We start from the raw sequence: 17703 nt of genomic DNA, 5'->3' as shown, positions 1-17703 counted from the left end.
CATAAGAAAGCCTGCTACAATATCCCCAAGAAGTGGCCATGCAGCCGAGGTCAACATCACCTAATCAGCCTCCAAGGGGTCCAAGGTTTAAGATATATTTTAGCCTGGTAGAAATAGGAAATACAAATTCTCCCTTTCGCACATTGAGGAGTATAGCCAGACCAGAAAGCACTGGGAAGATAAAAACATTTGTTATTAATATTTTATTAATATTTATAATTAATATTATTAACATTTATTAAGTAGGTTTTGTGTGCAGAGCAGTGTGGTAGGTATAAGGAAAACACAGCTTAAATAATTCAGTCATAGGCCTTTAGGGAGTTTACAATCTGGTAGACAGATAAGCCACACTTACAACATTACCTGATTAAGTGCTTTAAAGAGATGCAAAGTGCTGGGTGGGGGAGAGGGCAGGGAGCCCAAAGTCTCAGGGAAAGACTTCCTGGAGGGTGTAAATTAATTAGGAGTCAAAAGAAATTAACTGGACAATGAAGGCAAGGTCACAAAATTTAGAGGAAGGGAAAAAACAAAAAGAGGAATAACACCTCTGACCAGAGCCAGGGTAGTATTCTCTCTGTACCCTTTCTGAGAAATTGTGAAGGAAAGTTTTGTCTTTCTTTTTTTTCATCCTACGCCCCTTACTGAAGTCGAAGGCCAGCCCTTCCTCTGTCCAGCTAGAGAGCTGACTTTCTCAGGACACATCATTAATATCCTGAGGTTCTGACCCAGCGGTAGGTCAGGCCAACCGCTTCCTTGTGACTGTAACCGAGCACTAGAAATTTGAGTCTGTGGATGTTCGGAATTCCTGGCTCCGAAGCGTGGCTCTTTTTGTAAGCCCTTCCTCAGGCTAGCAGTAGCCCCTCTTGTTGCTAGTCTGCAGGGAGCCCAGGGAGCCTAGTCCTCCGTTTCGCCCCCCTCCACCCCGTCTCCAGAGGCAGCCCCAGAGCAGAGGCGCCAGAGCAACACATCTGTCAGACCCGGTCCCTTCCCGTCACGGAGACAACTCTAGTCTCCAAACTTTGGAAGGGGCGGGCTCGAGGACTGGCGGAATGGGGGTGGGTGGGGAGGCGGTGATCACGTGACCGATCCCCTTTTCCCCCTCCCCTATCTCGCCCCCACCGCGTGATCCCTCTGGGGCCTCCTCTTTTCCGGCCCCCTAAAGCTGCTGAGCTTTAAATTCAGTACACCCGGTTGGGTTTGCTCCTAACTCCTGTGCAGCTAGCGCTTGGCTGCACTTCTCTCTGAACACCTTCCACAGGAGCCGGCACCGGGCTCTGCCTGCCTACTGGTAGCGATGGGGCTGTGGGGCTGCTCGCTGCTGCCAGTCCTCCTCTTCCTCCTCTCTGAGGTCCGCGATGCAGCCTCCGACACTCCCGCCAATTGCACTTACCCGGATCTGCTGGGCACCTGGGTTTTCCAGGTGTCCGAGGGGCGGGGGCCGCAAGATAACCGCATCAACTGCTCTGTATTGGGTAAGTGCCTTGAGCCACCTCCTTCCTTTGCTTTGTGAATGTCTTCCTTCTCTCATAACAGGTAGTGAGGCCCGTCCCTTTCCCTTGTCCCTTCCCCCCACTACCTCTTTCATTTGTCTTCCTTTCAGTACAATTAAGGTGAGTTTAATAAGAGCTTGTGCTGAATGGTTCTAAGTTACTCCCTCACCATCTTGGTCCTTCTCATTAACCCTAGATTGAGTTCCTAGTGTCCTTGACTTGGGGACCAGGGCCCCTCTCACGCCTCAGGTCAAAGAAGGGAAAGTTAAACTGTTGTGAACTTTATTTAAACAAAAAAAATGTTTCACCCTTCCGGCCATGAAAGATCTTCCGAAATTGCTTACTTGCTGTCGGTTTACAAGCATTTATTAAGAGCGTATTTTATGCCATGCTGTGTGGCCTTGGATTCAGAGAAATACAGAAAACAAAAACTAAACTAAACTAAACTAAACAAAAAACACCTCAGAACAAAGTCTAATGGGGAACATACCAGTACTTAGGTATTTTGTGTAATGTCCTGTAAATCTAATTCTAAAGGAATTTTCTGATCTAAATACATATTCTTCATTAATTTCACTCTTAAGGCTGGCAGATTACAGTCACCTTGACTCCTGGGTCCTTCCCAGAGCTGCTATTTCTCTCCTTTCCCCCTTTTCCATTTTCCTCTAAGACCTAGATTTTGGGACAGAAGCTGGGAATTTGCAACATGGGGACTTTTGGATACTACCTTAGGTAATTGATACTACCTCATAGGTAATTTGATACTACCTTAGGTAATTTGATGAAGTTAGAGATTGATTGGCTAGTTCCCTTTGGCAGTGTGGTCTGTTATGAGTTTGCCTGGGAAAAGAAATTAACTAGCAGATACTTTAGGACACAGCAATGGGAACTTTTCCATATTATGTTCAGAGAGGGGGAGGTGAAAATGAGGAAGTTGGCAGCTGTGGGGTTTCCAAAAAAAAAAAAAAGTATTTATTTAAATAGACTATAGGATTACTGCTGCAGTTTCAGGGCATAACTTTTGGTAGAGACTATTTCTTTTGACAGAGTAAGGAAAATTTAAAGCTTTTTTTTTTTTTAACTTACTGTTCTCAGAGCACAAAATAAAATACCCAATCTCTGACTTGTTATTGGAATTTTCTAATGCCTTGTTTTCTTCAAGGTTATGATGCTTGTTACAGTGGAAAGCTTTCTGGTTTTGGAGTTGGGGGACCTGGATTTAAATTCTGACCCTGCCTTTTACTACCTATGACTTTTGGGCATGTCACTTAACTTTTTCACTTCTCAGTCATCTTTAAAAACACCTTCAAAAAGAGATAGTTTGACTAGATGTCCTCAGAGGTTCTTCCAGCTCTTCTTAATCTATGAACACCACCTGCCATTAGACTGTGAGTGCCTTGAGAGCTGGTACTGAATTTTTACATCCTAAAAGAATCACTTAAGTGTAGAATTAGAGATTGTAGAAGCCTTGCAGAAGCTTTGGTCCATTTTCCCCTGTGGGAGGCATGAATCTAGTGAAAAGTTAGGGCTGACAGCTAGCTGGCCAAAAAGATTTTCAATTTTGGATAGGAGCACTAATTTTGTTCTATATCTCATGAAATATAGCCCAAGCCCCACAGTGTGAGGAGGCAGTGCATGGAAACAGGGTAGGGTCATGTCCCTGATTCTCAAAAGTTCTTTCTGCTACTGAGCCCAAATTCTAGCAGAGACCATTAAGTTGGAAAGGGTTGAGAGTTAGGGCCTCATGATTAACTATTTTCTGAGGACCACCTTAGGTTCTTATCACTAGAATACTGATCCCTAAGAGATGAATTTTTCATGGCTTATACAGCTCATAAAAATTAGCAAGAAGCAGTAGAGTTCTGGAATTGACATCAGGAAAGTCTGGGTTCTCAATCTGCTTCATATTAGCCCTAATTGTTTGACTCCCAGCAAGTTACTCAATCTCTCTGAGGCTCACCTCTATACAACTTTTCATCTATGAAATGGGGAGTTTGAATGAGAAGGCTGCTAAAGGTTCTTCTAGTTGTGGATCTGTGATTCTATGGTCTACACCTGTGTGGAGCAATTATGATGAGCATGTGTTTAGAGGCAGAGGTTCTTTGGGTGTGGGGGGACGCACAATGAGGAAATCCCAACTCTTTGAAAGTAAATTAACAAAGACAGTGGTGCTTTAAGTGTTCAATAGCCAAAGAAACCTCTAAGAACAATACATCATCATGACCCCAACAAAATTTTACAGAAGAAAACATTTTGACACAGTCAGTGCAGATAAATTATGCAGAAGAGAAACACTGGGTATGCTTTCAGAAATAGCCATATTCTGAATTTTAATGAGCATAAGGGAAGTGGAAAGGAAACATTTCTAAGAACCTATTGTGTACCCAGGCACTGTGCTATAAGCACTTTAAAAATATCTCATTTGCCCACAATAACCCAATAAGGTAGGTGATATTATTATCCCTATTTTATAGATGAGAAAACTGAGGCAGAGAGCAGTTAAGTGACATGAAACATCACACAAGAAATAAGTATCTGAGGCCAAATCTGAACTTCCTGACACCAGGCCCAGCTTTCTAGCCACTGTGCCACCTATTTCCTTTTCTGTTGTTGTCTTTCTAGGGCCTGACTTTTTAGCCTCATTGTTCTTTCCCTCCATATCTCTTCATATTTTTTTACCTCTCATAATCATCACTCTGTTTGAGCTGGCATACTGGATAGAGACCAAAGATCTAAGTTCTAGTTTTTGTTTTTTTTTTTTTTTGTTGTTGTTTGTTGTTTTTTGTTTTTTTGCAGGGCAATGGGGATTAAGTGACTTGCCCAAGGTCACACAGCTAGTAAGTGTCAAGTGTCTGAGGCCAGATTTGAATTCAGTTCCTCCTGAATCCAGGGCCAGTGCTTTATCCACTGTGCTACCTAGCTGCCCCTAAGTTCTAGTTTTGACTGAAATATTTTCTAACTTTGTGACTTTAGACAAGTCCCTTGATCTCCTAAAAAAAGTTTTCACTATCCTTTGCTAGCGAGCATAGGGTTTTCCACGGGGCCAAATAACAATATGGTTAAAAGATTATGTTTCAGAGGACATGGGCAAAGATAAGGCAAGATGTTTTTAACAGAAGATAGAAAGAGCCCAAATCTAGTGCATAAGTGCTTGATTAAGATAGAGAAAAATGAATGAGGATTTATTACTGTCGCTTATACGCCTAATTTTTCTTTGCCGTTTCTTGTCCCTAGGGCCACCAAGAAAGAAAGTGGTAGTGCACCTGCAGAAGTTAGATGTGGCAACTGATGACTTCGGCAATTCTGGCTTCTTCACTATCATTTACAATCAAGGTTTTGAGGTTGTGTTAAATGACTACAAATGGTTTGCCTTTTTTAAGGTTAGTTTCCTTCCCAATTATTTTCATATTTTCAGTGAAGCCTCAGTTTAAGATCTGTTCCCTTTGTCAACATCAAAAATGAAAGTCACTATTTCGGACACCACTTTTCCCAAGAGGAGTTAAAATAGTCTTATCACCTTATCACTCACTGTTTTATGTAAAATTAGAATTCAGAAATAGTTATATGTAAACAAATTAAGCTCAATTTATTTTTAATTGTACACATTTAACTACATTTGTCTTCACAGTTTGGTAAGTGTGGCTACACCCTTCTTTATAAGTGTAATGTCAATTACTTTCCTGCTCTGGTACCTCAAAACTGTGGATTAAAAACAAAACAAGTTTATTTCTGGTTTACAGCCTCCACCTCACCTCTCTTACCTTTGTTTTATGCCTCTAAAAGACTTATTGATCTGACTGCCCTTTCACAGTAATGTGCAAAACAAATCATGAGAATAACTTGGTGGAATGGACTGGAAGTGACTCCAGAAGATCGTCAACCCAAGGGTTACATAAGTGTTATTAATTTAAGCAGTGGGGGAAGTTGGATCAGTCTAGATCATTTGTCCTCACACATACAGGCCTGAACTATTGATCTCACTTGCCATAGTATACCAGATCATGTTACTTCCCTCAATAGAAGCTCTTAAATAAACTAGTTTCTGGAAGATTGCAGACTGTGACCCACATAGTAGGTAGTCTGTGATCCAGATGTTCTCTTTAAACTCAGAAACAACTGCCCATACAAATACAGGATTAAATGATCCAAGCAAATTAAATCCACAAGCCTGAGAATATCTGTCTCTTACAGCATATAATGCAGAGTAAATATAAATATAGGCCTCTTCATAGCACAGGGATTTAAACACTAAGCTCATCTGGTGAAGATTGTACAAATAAAACAGAATTTAAGAAGCAAAGAATGCGTGGGAAAGTGAGAGAAAGATATTGTCCATGACTACAGAAGCCCTAGAGAGTTTTACTGTTGAATGTGTGTTGTTCATTGTTGAAATGACCTCCCCCGTGTGCTAATGTTGGTTAATAGGGAAACATAGAATTCTAGCATTGAAGGGGACCTTGGTGGTTATTTGTCTAAACCAGATAGATGAATTTCCTTAGGAATTCAACAAGTGGACCGTTATCTTTGAGCTTTCATCATGTTAAAGATGATCAACCCCCCAGTCCTCACCTCACTTTCACTCAACAAATAATATTTCAGTGTCTACTTTATGTTCTCAAGGAGCTTAACAACTCTGCTTTTTTTCTTTTTCTTTTCTTTCTTTTTTTTTTTTTTTTTGCAGGGCAATGAGGATTAAGTGACTTCCCCAGGGTCACACAGCTAGTAAGAGTCAAGTGTCTGAGGCTGGATTTGAACTCAGGTCCTCCTGACTCCAGGGCTGGTGCTTTATCCACTGTGCCACCTAGCTGCCCACAACTCTGCTTTTTCAATGATTTATGATGACACTGGCTTTTTAAAAACACCCTCTTTCATATATTAGAAACAGGCTTAAGTCAATATCACATGATCAAGGGAATCATTGAACTGTTCCCAACTAATGCCCTAATTTTACAGATAACGAAACCAATGCCCAGAGAGTTTAAATGAGTCAAAGGCCACCCCAGTAAAAAGTGACTAATGTCACCCCCAAGAATTTCTAAGTTTAGAGTTGTTTCCATTATACAGTGGTCTTTAGGGTATGTGCAAATTCTTGATTCAATCAGATCAAATTTTACAGATATTTAAAAAAGGGGGTGTGTGTATATATAAATATGTGTTTCCACCAGAGAAGAAGATAGCCAATATTGAGAGGGGCCTTAATAGCCATCTTATTGGACAAGTCATTTGACTCTTGAGTTTATTCATATATAAAATGGAGATAATAGTTACACCTCTTCCAGGGTTGTGGTAAAGATCAAATGCAGTAAGGTATGTGAAACTATTTTGCAAACCTTAACACACTAGTTAAGCCATCTGTCAATCATGATTATAATTCTTTAGAAAAGAGTATCAATTCAGCAGAGAATACCAAAGGTAGTCAAGAAGATGAGGTTGTGGTCCTCCCTCTTGACACATTCCTGACCACTGTACCTAGAATGCTTTTCTCCTCATTTCTGTGTCTAAAAATCCTTAATTTCCTTCAAGATCCAGCTAAAGCATCATCTTCAAAATGCGGTCTTTCCCAACCCATCCTGCAACAAATCTCTTTGCCCAAATTTATATATGTATATGTTCATATATGTATAACACGCACAGATGTGTCTATGTATATAAGTATGTGTATATATCTCCTGTGTGCTTATATAGAATATGTCCATGTTATCTCCTGAAGGGTAGAGACTGTTTCACTTTTGTCCTTAGCGCAGAATCTGGCACATAGTAGGTCCTTAGTAAATGCTTGTTATTTGGTTGAGATACTGCCTGCATTATCTCAATAAGTCTATAAGTTGTAAAGCAGCTGTCTTTGTTACAAAATCATGTGTCCAGATAAAAAATAATTATTAAAACTACATCATAGAGGGCAGCTAGGTGGCGCAGTGGATAGAGCACCGGCCCTGGAGTCAGAAGTACCTGAGTTCAAATCCAGCCTCAAACACTTAACACTTACTAGCTGTGTGACCCTGGGCAAGTCACTTAACCCCAATTGCCTCACTAAAAAAAAAAAAAAAAACGAACAAACAAAAAAAACTATATCATAGGAAAATCAACTGAAAGGACTGGAGAAGGGGGCAGCTAGGTGGTACAGTGGATAAAGCACTGGCCCTGGATTCAGAATTTCTGAGTTCAAATCCAGCCTCAAACACTTGACACTTACTAGCTCTGTGACCCTGGGCACCCTCATTGCCCTGCAAAAAAACAAACAAATAAACAAACAGACAAAAGGACTGGAGAAGACTTAGGAATAGAGAGATAGCCATTATTGTAAAGTATTCGGGAAAACATTCTTGTGGAATAGGGAGCAGAACAGACAATTTACTTGGACTCAGAGGGCACAACTGGGACCAATATGTATATGTTACAGGTAGGCAGATTTTGGTTCAGTAGAAGGATTCACTTTTTTTTTTAGCAATTATTATGAAGAACTTTCTGAACATTAGCACTTCAAAGCCATTCAGAAATAACCATTATTTAATGAAGTAGGGAGGTACCCATGCCTGGAAGTATTCAAGCACGTGATTTCTTATCAAGGGCATCCCAAAGGAATATTTCCACATGTAACAGATTGGACTAAATGAACTCTAGGATCCCTTTCACCACTTAATATTTTATGATTCTATGGGTCTTTCAGAGATTTTTGGAAGAAGGTGGTACTGGAAACTAATCCCGTAGGCACTGAGGAGAGAAGAAATAGGACATACATTTTTTCTAATATCTGTCAAGGAAAATGGGGTGGATGTTTCTCTTTACTGAAATTCCCATATTGGATCTTATTCTTGTGTTTCAGAACCTTGTTAAGGTTTATTTATCCTGTTCTTATCTGGAAATTGTCTTTTTTTCATGCATTGTATAGCTAGGTCCAATTAGTATGAATAAAAAATCTCATGAAGAAGTTGCAATATTCAGATTTGCCCTTAATAATTCTACTGGGCTGCTACCATTGACCATATTTTAAATAATTATAATGAAGAGTGTGAATTTAAATACATGTGACCACTTCATGAGATTCATTATTCATAGTAATTGGGATCTAGCTGTATCAGAATATCTTTCCCAGCAACCCAATATTAGTTTGAACTTTGTGAGAAAATAAAGCAATATTTCTTTTTCCTCATTGTATTTCATTATGCAGAAAAAAGAGCATTGGCCTAGGGAATAATGGATAAACTGGGTTCCTGGGCAGTTCTCTGTTGCTAACTAGCTATGTCACTTTGAGCACATCACTGCCTCTCCTGGGGGTCTCCATTACTTTATAGATAAAAGGAAGGGGTTGGATTCAATGTTCTTTAAGCCTTCCTTGATTCTCAGCAAGTCAAAATCAAGCCTATAGACGTACATATAGGCCAGCCTATACTGTCTGCCTACCTAGTTATGCTTTTGAGAGACAGAGAGAGAGAGATTATTCCTTAATCTTTTAGAAGACTGCAGTGTTTTCCTCCTAAATGTATTGAGTTTGTGTCCATCACCAACCCCTTACCCATATCTGCTACCAGAATACTCCTAGGATTAGTAGAGGAGAAAGTCATAGAAAGTAAGCTGAGGACCAGACTAGTTTATGCTTTTCCAAATTACTTAAATGCAGGAGGTTTCTTTTCCCCTTTTTCTTTTTTTTTTTTCCTTTTTATTTTTGGTGAGGCAATTAGGGTTAAGTGACTTGCCCAGGGTCACACAGCTAGTAAGTCTCAAGTGTCTGAGGCTGGATTTGAACTCAGGTCCTCCTGAATCCAGGGCCAGTGCTCTATCCACTGCGCCACCTAGCTGTCCCCCTTTTTCTTTTGTTAATGTCATTTCCTCTGTGTCGTAGGGGTGAAGGAAAAGAACTCAAAATGAGAATAGAGAATGAACTTGCCATTTTAATTATGAGTCACAAGCCAGTCAGAGATGAGAATGGAAAAAAGAACACATTTTTTGGTTAACCCTTGCCAAACCTTATTCTGTTCTAATCAAGACTTTTTGGGGGCGAGAATCTTTCTAAAATGGTCAGTTTAGATCTTCTTTCTAGGGTGTGTCTGTATGTGTGCCTATTATTATTATTATTATTATTATTATTATTATTATTATTATTATTATTATTATAATGGCTTACAAATCTCACTATGGAACTCCTTTCTTTGGGAATCCTATATCCTTAAAGTTAGACATTACTTTATGCTTTCCTTAATATTTGTGATCAGTGCTAGAGATGTCAGTATCATGTGTTTCTTTGGTTGTAGATTTGTGTGTGTCTAGAGATTAAATTTTAACTGACTTTCTTGGCTCTGCAGCAAGAGATATTTCAGCCTTTTAAAGTCTGCCATTTTATAAATACTAATAATACAGTAAGAAAACTTACCCCAACCTAATGTATAGCTGATGTTACTTACCGTTCTTAACTTTGGACTTATAAAGCCATATTCAACATAATTCAAGTGCTAGAAATGACCAAAATTTGCCTTTCATTGTTTGTCTAAATGAAAATTTTATGTCTTACCATGCTTTAATCACGCTTTCTCTTAATCTGAATTTGATAACCACATTTGACCCATTGTAAAATTTTCTTAGGATGTCACTGATTTTATGAGTCAGTTTTTCTTTCACGTGGGCACTGTGGGGAAGTATGATTTGAACATCTGAGGAACAACTTGGGTGAGCGCTATTGATATATTTTACCTTTCTTACCAAATAACACAATGCTTGTGTCTTTTGCACCTTAATCCTCAAAGAGATTGGGAGAAGAGGGACCGATCTTTATAGCTTATACTGTCCTCCTCTTTAAGCCTGCTTGTCCTTACCTACCAGTAAGTTGCTTTATAGTTCTTCTGCTAAGCCATAGTGAGCTCCAAGCAGCCTAGGGTGTGCATTAATTAATTATTCAGATGTGATTTTCATATTAAGGGAATATATGGGAAATTCTTAAGGCAAGAGCCATAACAACCCCAGTCCTTTGAGAAAGGAATGAGCTGTTTCAATAGAGAGCCTTTGAGACAATCTAGAATTGCCAAGTCACTATATTAGAATTATACTCAGATATTATATTTCCTTATACTTCCAGACACCGATCCCTCTATCCTTTGTCACGTTATACATCTCTGTGACATTGGCCCATCCTACTGAAAACAAAACAAAACAAAACAAAACAAAACCGGAGAGCACTATGAGGAAGGAACATTTTCATTATTAAACATCATACTGTAGTCAAGTCTAAGGACTTCCACGTAGAACCTGTTTGACCTTGACCAAATTAGGTAGTTTCTGAGGATCGTTTTAGCTCTAAATCAATGATCCCTTAATTTTTCTGAGGGATTAGATTAAAGATGAAACTAGTCTGGACCAGTAGAATGGGTAGGGTAATCAGAAAAGGAATAGGAGAGAGAAGAAAAAGTAGAACCTTCCCCTGCCTCCACAGCCACCCACTTGTAAATATCATTCTTCCATCACCTTCCCCTCATTTCTCATGTAGCATTCATAAATTTGAGATTTGGGTAATGAAAAAGAAATTCAAGAGAAGGTAAGAGGCCAGATGCTAATGTTAGCATCTCCTCCTGTTAGCTTCACTTTCCTGTCCTATCTTACAGCAGTGACCGATTAGCTTCCTCTCTCCTATCAACAAGAGAAACTTACCTCATGGAGCAGAGGAAGATACTGGGCTTTCTTAAAGGAATGAAATGTCCCAATGCCTGAGAGTACCTGCCTGGCAAGTGCTAAGCTCATATGGTAGAGTTTGTAGATTAAAGTGGGAAATAGTGTTCCAACTAACATTCAGCATTAGGTCAGATTAATATCATACCTGCTAACCAGCCTGTGCATATGCATGATGTGCTCACTGAATATGATATTCTGCATGCATTATGTTACTAATGCCTCATTTGCATGGAATGTTAGATCATGCAATGAAAAATGCATTGATCTTTTTACTAGTTAAGCATGAAGGACACTGGGCCGGGCATACATTAACACATATATTGTTTAAAGAAGGGCCTAATTCATGCTTGACAAAAGTAAGTAACCCTAGTTTTTATTGTTTTATAGTTGTTAAATAGAAAAACCAGTCTACCACGGAACCATCAAAAATGGTTTTTAATCTGAGGCGTACTTGGGAATGCTAAGCCTAAGACTCAGAATTCTCCTGCTAAGCAGCTGAGGCCACAAACCAAAGAACAGTCTGTACATTACAGGCTTTGGGAAAGGGACTCCTGGTCATTCATCTTCAGCTACTCCCCTGCAATGTGGAATGCAGCAGAAACAACACTAGTGACTTCTTTGAACGTGAAGGACAGACATCTACACAGGCAGCTAGAGTTTGAAAAGTTAGGCTCTACTGAGTCACCTGTGTTTCACTAGATAAAAGTTCTAATAAAAGGAAATGAGCTGAAAAAACAATTAATTTTTCTTTTAGTTGAAATCATTTCATAAGACTGTTGCTGGATGCAGAAATTTTGCTTTTTTTAAAAGTCTGATTTCCTTAGAGGTGTTTTGTGGTCTAAAGTTTTAGAGTTTTGTCCTGTTCTGAAGATTTGAGTTTTATCCTGTTCCTTTTCCTAACTTTTGTAGAACCTGTCATGTGTAAGTTTCAAACTTATATGTATGTGAGCAGCTTGGTTGCTGAAAAGGAATCATTAAACTTTTGAGAAGAAAAATGAACTATCATGTAAAGAAAAAGAATTAAATCAACTTAAGAAAGATGTAAAATATATGTGAAAAGAAAAAAGAACATCTGTGCATGAAATACTGATATACTCCATGTGTGAAGAAACAGGTTTCTATTTTTTTTCTGTTAAAATGTGGGAACAGACACAATGAAGAAGATTTGTTAGACAACTGAGAGGACATATTTGAGGGCACAGAAATGGTTAAGGTCACAGGGTATTATGGACCCTCAGCGTTTTGCATGACTACATCTTTTTTTTTTTTTCTGGTGGGGCAATTGGGGTTAAGTGACTTGCCCAGGGTCACACAGCTAGTAAGTGTCAAGGGTCTGAGGCCGGATTTGAACTCAGGTCCTCCTGAATCCAGGGCCAGTGCTCTATCCACTGTGCCACCTAGCTGCCCCTGCATGACTACATCTTAAGAGGTTAAAACTCATTTTGTAACTCAAAAGCTGTTTGGAGACTGGGTTAAATGAAGAGTAATAGTTTCATAACTGACAGAAAGTTGGATTTCTTGAGTTTTATCTTATAAGGGTTAGGGTTAGGGTCAGATTTGAGCAGTGAGGAATCCAGCAGGAGATAACAGAGCCCTTTAAAGCAGTAGGGACTGAGTCAGAAGGCACTACTAGCAGGATCAGTGAACTGACAGGAAGGTTCAGTTGCTATAGTTGGAAGCTTGAATATTGAAAAAAAAAAACACCTTGTTGATTGGCTGAAGAAAAGGATAAGGATCTTCTTAGGGGAGAGCTGAACTCTACTGCAATTTTATCTGTTGCCCTTCAGTGACATCTAAGTGTTAGAGAGGTGAAAGCTCTCAAAAATACCTAGTTTCTCTCTTCACCCCTCTCAGGAGGGGAATATGGAACAACCTTTTATTGAACAAGCAGATGAGGAAAGACAGCATTTGCTATGAATTCTACTCAGCTATAAATCTGTTGATTAAATAACTGATTCCTGTGAAGGAAAAGCTAACTGCTTGTTTGCATTTCATAGAGAGCTCTACTTAACCAATGATAACTAATTAGATAACCTAGAATTATCCTGAATGAAAATCTGACTGGGCTTTTCTGTATTGCCCAGAGTGACAACCCAATAAATCTCTGCAGTTTTCTGGCAGGAGACAGTGAAGAAGGTAAGAGCCTAGCACAGAAGTGGCTTCCTCTGGGAGAATTTTTTTTTCAAAGGGGCTAAGCACTGATAGTGCTTGTAGCCAAGTAAATGGGTTTTCCTCATTCATTTGCCTCATTGCTAGCTTTCTATTTGTGTCTACTCTCCCTTATAAATACTGTATATTGGTGAGAGAGTATGACCCAGGTTTATGTGTAAACTGTGATGTATTGATTATTCCTTCATTTGTCTTAGGTAACTATAATGTTGTCATTATTTGGGGGGGTGCTTTATCATTAAATAAATATTTTTCTTTTAAGAACTAATAGTGTCATGGTAATTGATTTTGTATAATTGAGAAGCATACCAATAGAGTCTCAATGAACCATAATGGTGAGTAGTGAGAATATATCCTCTATCCATAACAAGATTACCTTTAGGGTTCTGAGAGATTTTAAGTCATAGCCACATGGTAGTGGTTCATCTTTGGAAACCCCACACCTACCAGTATGAGGGCAGGTTGGAGTAAGCAAGTCAGCCCAGAGGGAGATTGTTGGCTATATCCCATGCCAAAGTCTACATAACAAAGAAATAAGACCAAGGTGGAGCAAGCCAACTCTATTGTTGACATTCTGTGCCTGCTCACAGTCACACAGCAAATCTGCTAGAAGAGGGAGCAGAGAAGAGATGGGGAAGAGGAGGACATTGGAAGAAAAGGGTCTTAATTGTTTTTAGGGAGGAGAGTAGAGATTTCTTCTGTGACTGCTGTAAGGATAGAAATTCTGTTTGGGGAGGGGGACAATTAATTTGATGTGCCAAATGTGTAGTATATTTGCAAGGGATCTAGAGACTTGGATTCTAAACCCAGCTCTGCTAAGAGCTAACTCTGTGACTGCAAGTCATATCATCTCCTTGGATTTCAGGTTCTTTCGTTACATGATTAAGTTGGGGTCAATTACTTCTGGGAGCTGTTGAATGAGAATGTGAACTGAACCAATTGGGGGGAATGATAAAATAGAAAAGAACTACTTTATGATTGTTGCCAGGAATGTGCTCTCTCCTTCCCTCCTCCTCTTAGCATCCCAGTATATTCACTTAAGGCTCAACTAATGTTCCACATCCTAGGTTAGCCTTTCCTTATCTCTCTTGTTATTCATGCCCTCTTACCTCCTCAAATGGTCAGATGTCTGCATTTGTCTATTCACATAGTGTTTTCCCCCAGTAAAATGGGAAGTTCATAAGTGGACATCTTTGTATACTTAGTATCTAACAGATTAATTTGTACAATAATAGATATTTAATAATGGCTTGTTGTATTTTAAACAGTAAATACTAGTACATTCAGCTTCCTTGATAATTAGAGCTTACATTTATCTACCATAATATTAAGCACTTACATTTTTATAGGACTATATGGTTTAGAAAGTACCCTAAGTGCATTATTTCACTTCAGCTTTACAACAACCCTATGAAACTACAGTTGACATTATCTTCATTTTATAGATGAGAAAATTCAGAGACTATAAATAACTTGTGTGGGTCACCCAGCTGGCTAGTAAATGTTGGAACGGAAATTTGAACTGAGACCTTAAGATTCAAACTTCATTATTCCTTCCACTATAATACTTTGCATCTTTTGGAATTGGAAATTGAAAGAGAAGTCTTTTGGGGAAAGAAATGAAGACTTTAGGCTCTGTCCTGTGGGTAGTAAACTCTTCTGGTAAAACCCAGATTGCTTGTATACTTAGCTGGCTGATGCTGAATACTTAAAACAAGGACTGGTAAATGTCTCTGGTAATGATATTCTTATGGTGAAGAATATTGCTGAAATGCATTCTCTGTTAATAATTATAGTGTCATAGGACAAATTTCTTAATTATAGACCAATGTCCAGTTGCACAGATCATTCCATTTTGCAGTGAATCCATCGATTTCCTGAGAACCTAGAGCAGATGACTGTGAGGTTCCCAGCCCTGCTATTTACTTTGTGATCTTTGGGAAATTGTTCTATAAAGGCAACTGGTGATATGGGGCCTGGGGTCAGGAAGACTTGAGTTCAAATCTGACTATAGACACTTATGAGCTGTTACCCTGATCAAGTCACTTAATCTCTGTCTGCCTCAGTTTCCTCAAGTGTACAGTTGGGATGATAATAATAGCACCTACCTCAAAGGGTTGTTGTGAGGATCCAATGAAAAAATTTTGTAAAAAGTACTTAACGTGGTGCCTGACACAGAGTAGGTGATATATAAATGCCTATTTCCCTTCTATTATAGTTTTATTTATTTTCTTAAATATTTTCCAATTACATTTTGATATGGTTCCAGAGACATGGGAATGTTGTGGACCACATGTTTGATACCTTTATTCTGAGCAACACTAAGACTTTACGTTGCAGAGGTGATAACCTGTATTGGGGGCGGGGGGTTCCTTAGCTGGGAGTCCCCCAAGCCAATGAAACCTGAAGTTCAGTCTCTATCCTTCCTGTGCTACATAGATTATTAGTGTTATAGCTGGAATAAGAAGCCAGGTCTCCTGCAATCCAATTCAATTTTCCCTCTGGACTAGGTATTCTTAATTGTGTGGGGTGTGTGTGTGTGTGTGTGTGTGTGTGTGTGTGTGTGTGTGTGTGTGTGTGTGAGGGAGAGAGAAAGAGAGAGACAGACGGACAGACAGAGGCAGAGACAGTGACAGACAGAGACAGAGGGAGCAGAGAGAAAGGAAGGGAGGGAGAGAGATCCCTTTTTTAGTTTGGTGAAGTCTATAGATCACTTCTCAGAATTTTTTTCAATGCATAAAATAAAATACATTGGATGACAAAGGAAACCAATTTTATGAAAATGGAGTTATCAAAATATTATTTTAAAAAAAATTTCACGGACCCCAAGTTAAGAACCCCTTCATTAAATCATGTTTGTATATGACAGTACTTTGTAACTATATACTACAATGTAACTCTAGAATAGTACACAACTATAAGCTATTATAATGACATGGGGTAAATCTGTATTCCCTATTGAACTGCCACCCTCACCCCCATTACTTTACATCTGCCTTCTCTCCTTCATGCTTCTTTTCAGTTCTGAGGTTTTCTGATGCTGTTTCCATTAAGTCAGGAGGCAAAGGACTTCTTTGTTAAATAATAGATGTCATTTTATCCACTATCCTGGAACAACTGACTTGTTAGCCATGGGGAATACGAGGAATGGATTCACCTTTGGCATCTTAAGTTTTCCATGGGAATCTAGCCTTTTTCAGGACACTGCCTGGCCATTATGTAGAGGGATAGGAAATAATGAAACTTATTCCAGCTTCCTCAGACCAATTATGTCAAACTCAAATAGAAACAGGGGTCACTATTCCATATATAAGCATCTCTAAGGATGCTATATTGACTTGGTTTAATAATGTAATGTTATCTATATTTTATTGTGTTTTTATTTATTTTGTTAAATATTTCCCTATTACATTTTAATCTGGTTCTTCCACACTCGGGAATTTTGCAGGCTGAATTTCAGCCTTAGACTAAGCACGTCCCTGATACCTGTGTGGTATGAATGCCCACTATACCTAAATACTTCACCAATGAAGGATAAACTCAGGAATATCATACCAACCTTGACAAGTTTTAAAGATGACCCGACAATGGATTTTCACCTGAGTTTTAGCCTAAGTGACCTGGACCATTGTGGATACAGGAGGTGGGATTAGCAGCAATTAAGGGCAAAGCCCCCAACTCATTGTCACCAGTCTTTTGAAGCATTGACATATTTTAGTGTAAGCACAGCAATATTCTCTGAGTGACTCATAGTTCACTAGAATACATCCTAAATTTTACAGTCAGTGTATTGAAAAGCAAGATTCTTCATCAGAATCCAAACAAGGGAAGCAAGCTTTCCCTGGAGATCTAGGCAGTCATCTTGGTGGCAAGTTGTAAAATTTCAACTTTAGTTACCTTTGCTTTAGCCTCTTCCATGATTTTTCACTCCCATTCCAGGCTTTTCCCACCATGGAACCAAGGTAGTGATTTAGAACAATGGTGAGCATAGACTGGAACATTTCAGTGATGCCATTTTGTGTGGATCCCCCTCCCCCAAATAAAGTGATTCATCCTTCTTCATTAATTGCTGGTCAAATGAAGGCCTGTAAGCATCCAAAGAGGGAACAAAGGGCATCAGTTTCCAACATAGAAACTAAAACTTGAATGTTCATGTGAAGTGTTACTTGACTTTTTTTTTGACTCAGTCAACAGATATGTGATGAGGAAACTGAGGTCCCCTGTGCCCACAATCACACAGCTAGTAAGTGTTAGCAGTAGTGAGTCAGTCGGTACTTATTATGTGTCTGCAATGTATTGAACATTGTGTTCAGTTCTAGACATAGAAAGAATGACAAAACACAGTCCCAGCACTTCCTGCACTCAAAGAACGGCTTCTTTCAGCATA

The 17703-nt window shown here is 39.1% G+C and overlaps 1 protein-coding gene across 1 annotated transcript in view; it reads left to right on the top strand.

The window, feature by feature from the left end:
- The first annotated feature begins 1119 nt into the window (after positions 1-1119).
- Positions 1120-17703, top strand: part of CTSC (cathepsin C) — a 48034-nt gene continuing 31450 nt past the window's right edge. Inside the window, exons 1-2 of the mRNA XM_043995489.1 lie at positions 1120-1472; positions 4725-4870. Coding sequence (XP_043851424.1) covers positions 1295-1472; positions 4725-4870 — 324 coding nt within the window. The 5' untranslated portion in view covers positions 1120-1294. The remainder of the gene's footprint in view (positions 1473-4724; positions 4871-17703) is intronic.

This window comes from Dromiciops gliroides, chromosome 3 (assembly GCF_019393635.1).
Source record: "Dromiciops gliroides isolate mDroGli1 chromosome 3, mDroGli1.pri, whole genome shotgun sequence".
Lineage (NCBI taxonomy): Eukaryota > Metazoa > Chordata > Mammalia > Microbiotheria > Microbiotheriidae > Dromiciops > Dromiciops gliroides.
This window is presented reverse-complemented; position numbering and strand designations above follow the sequence as displayed.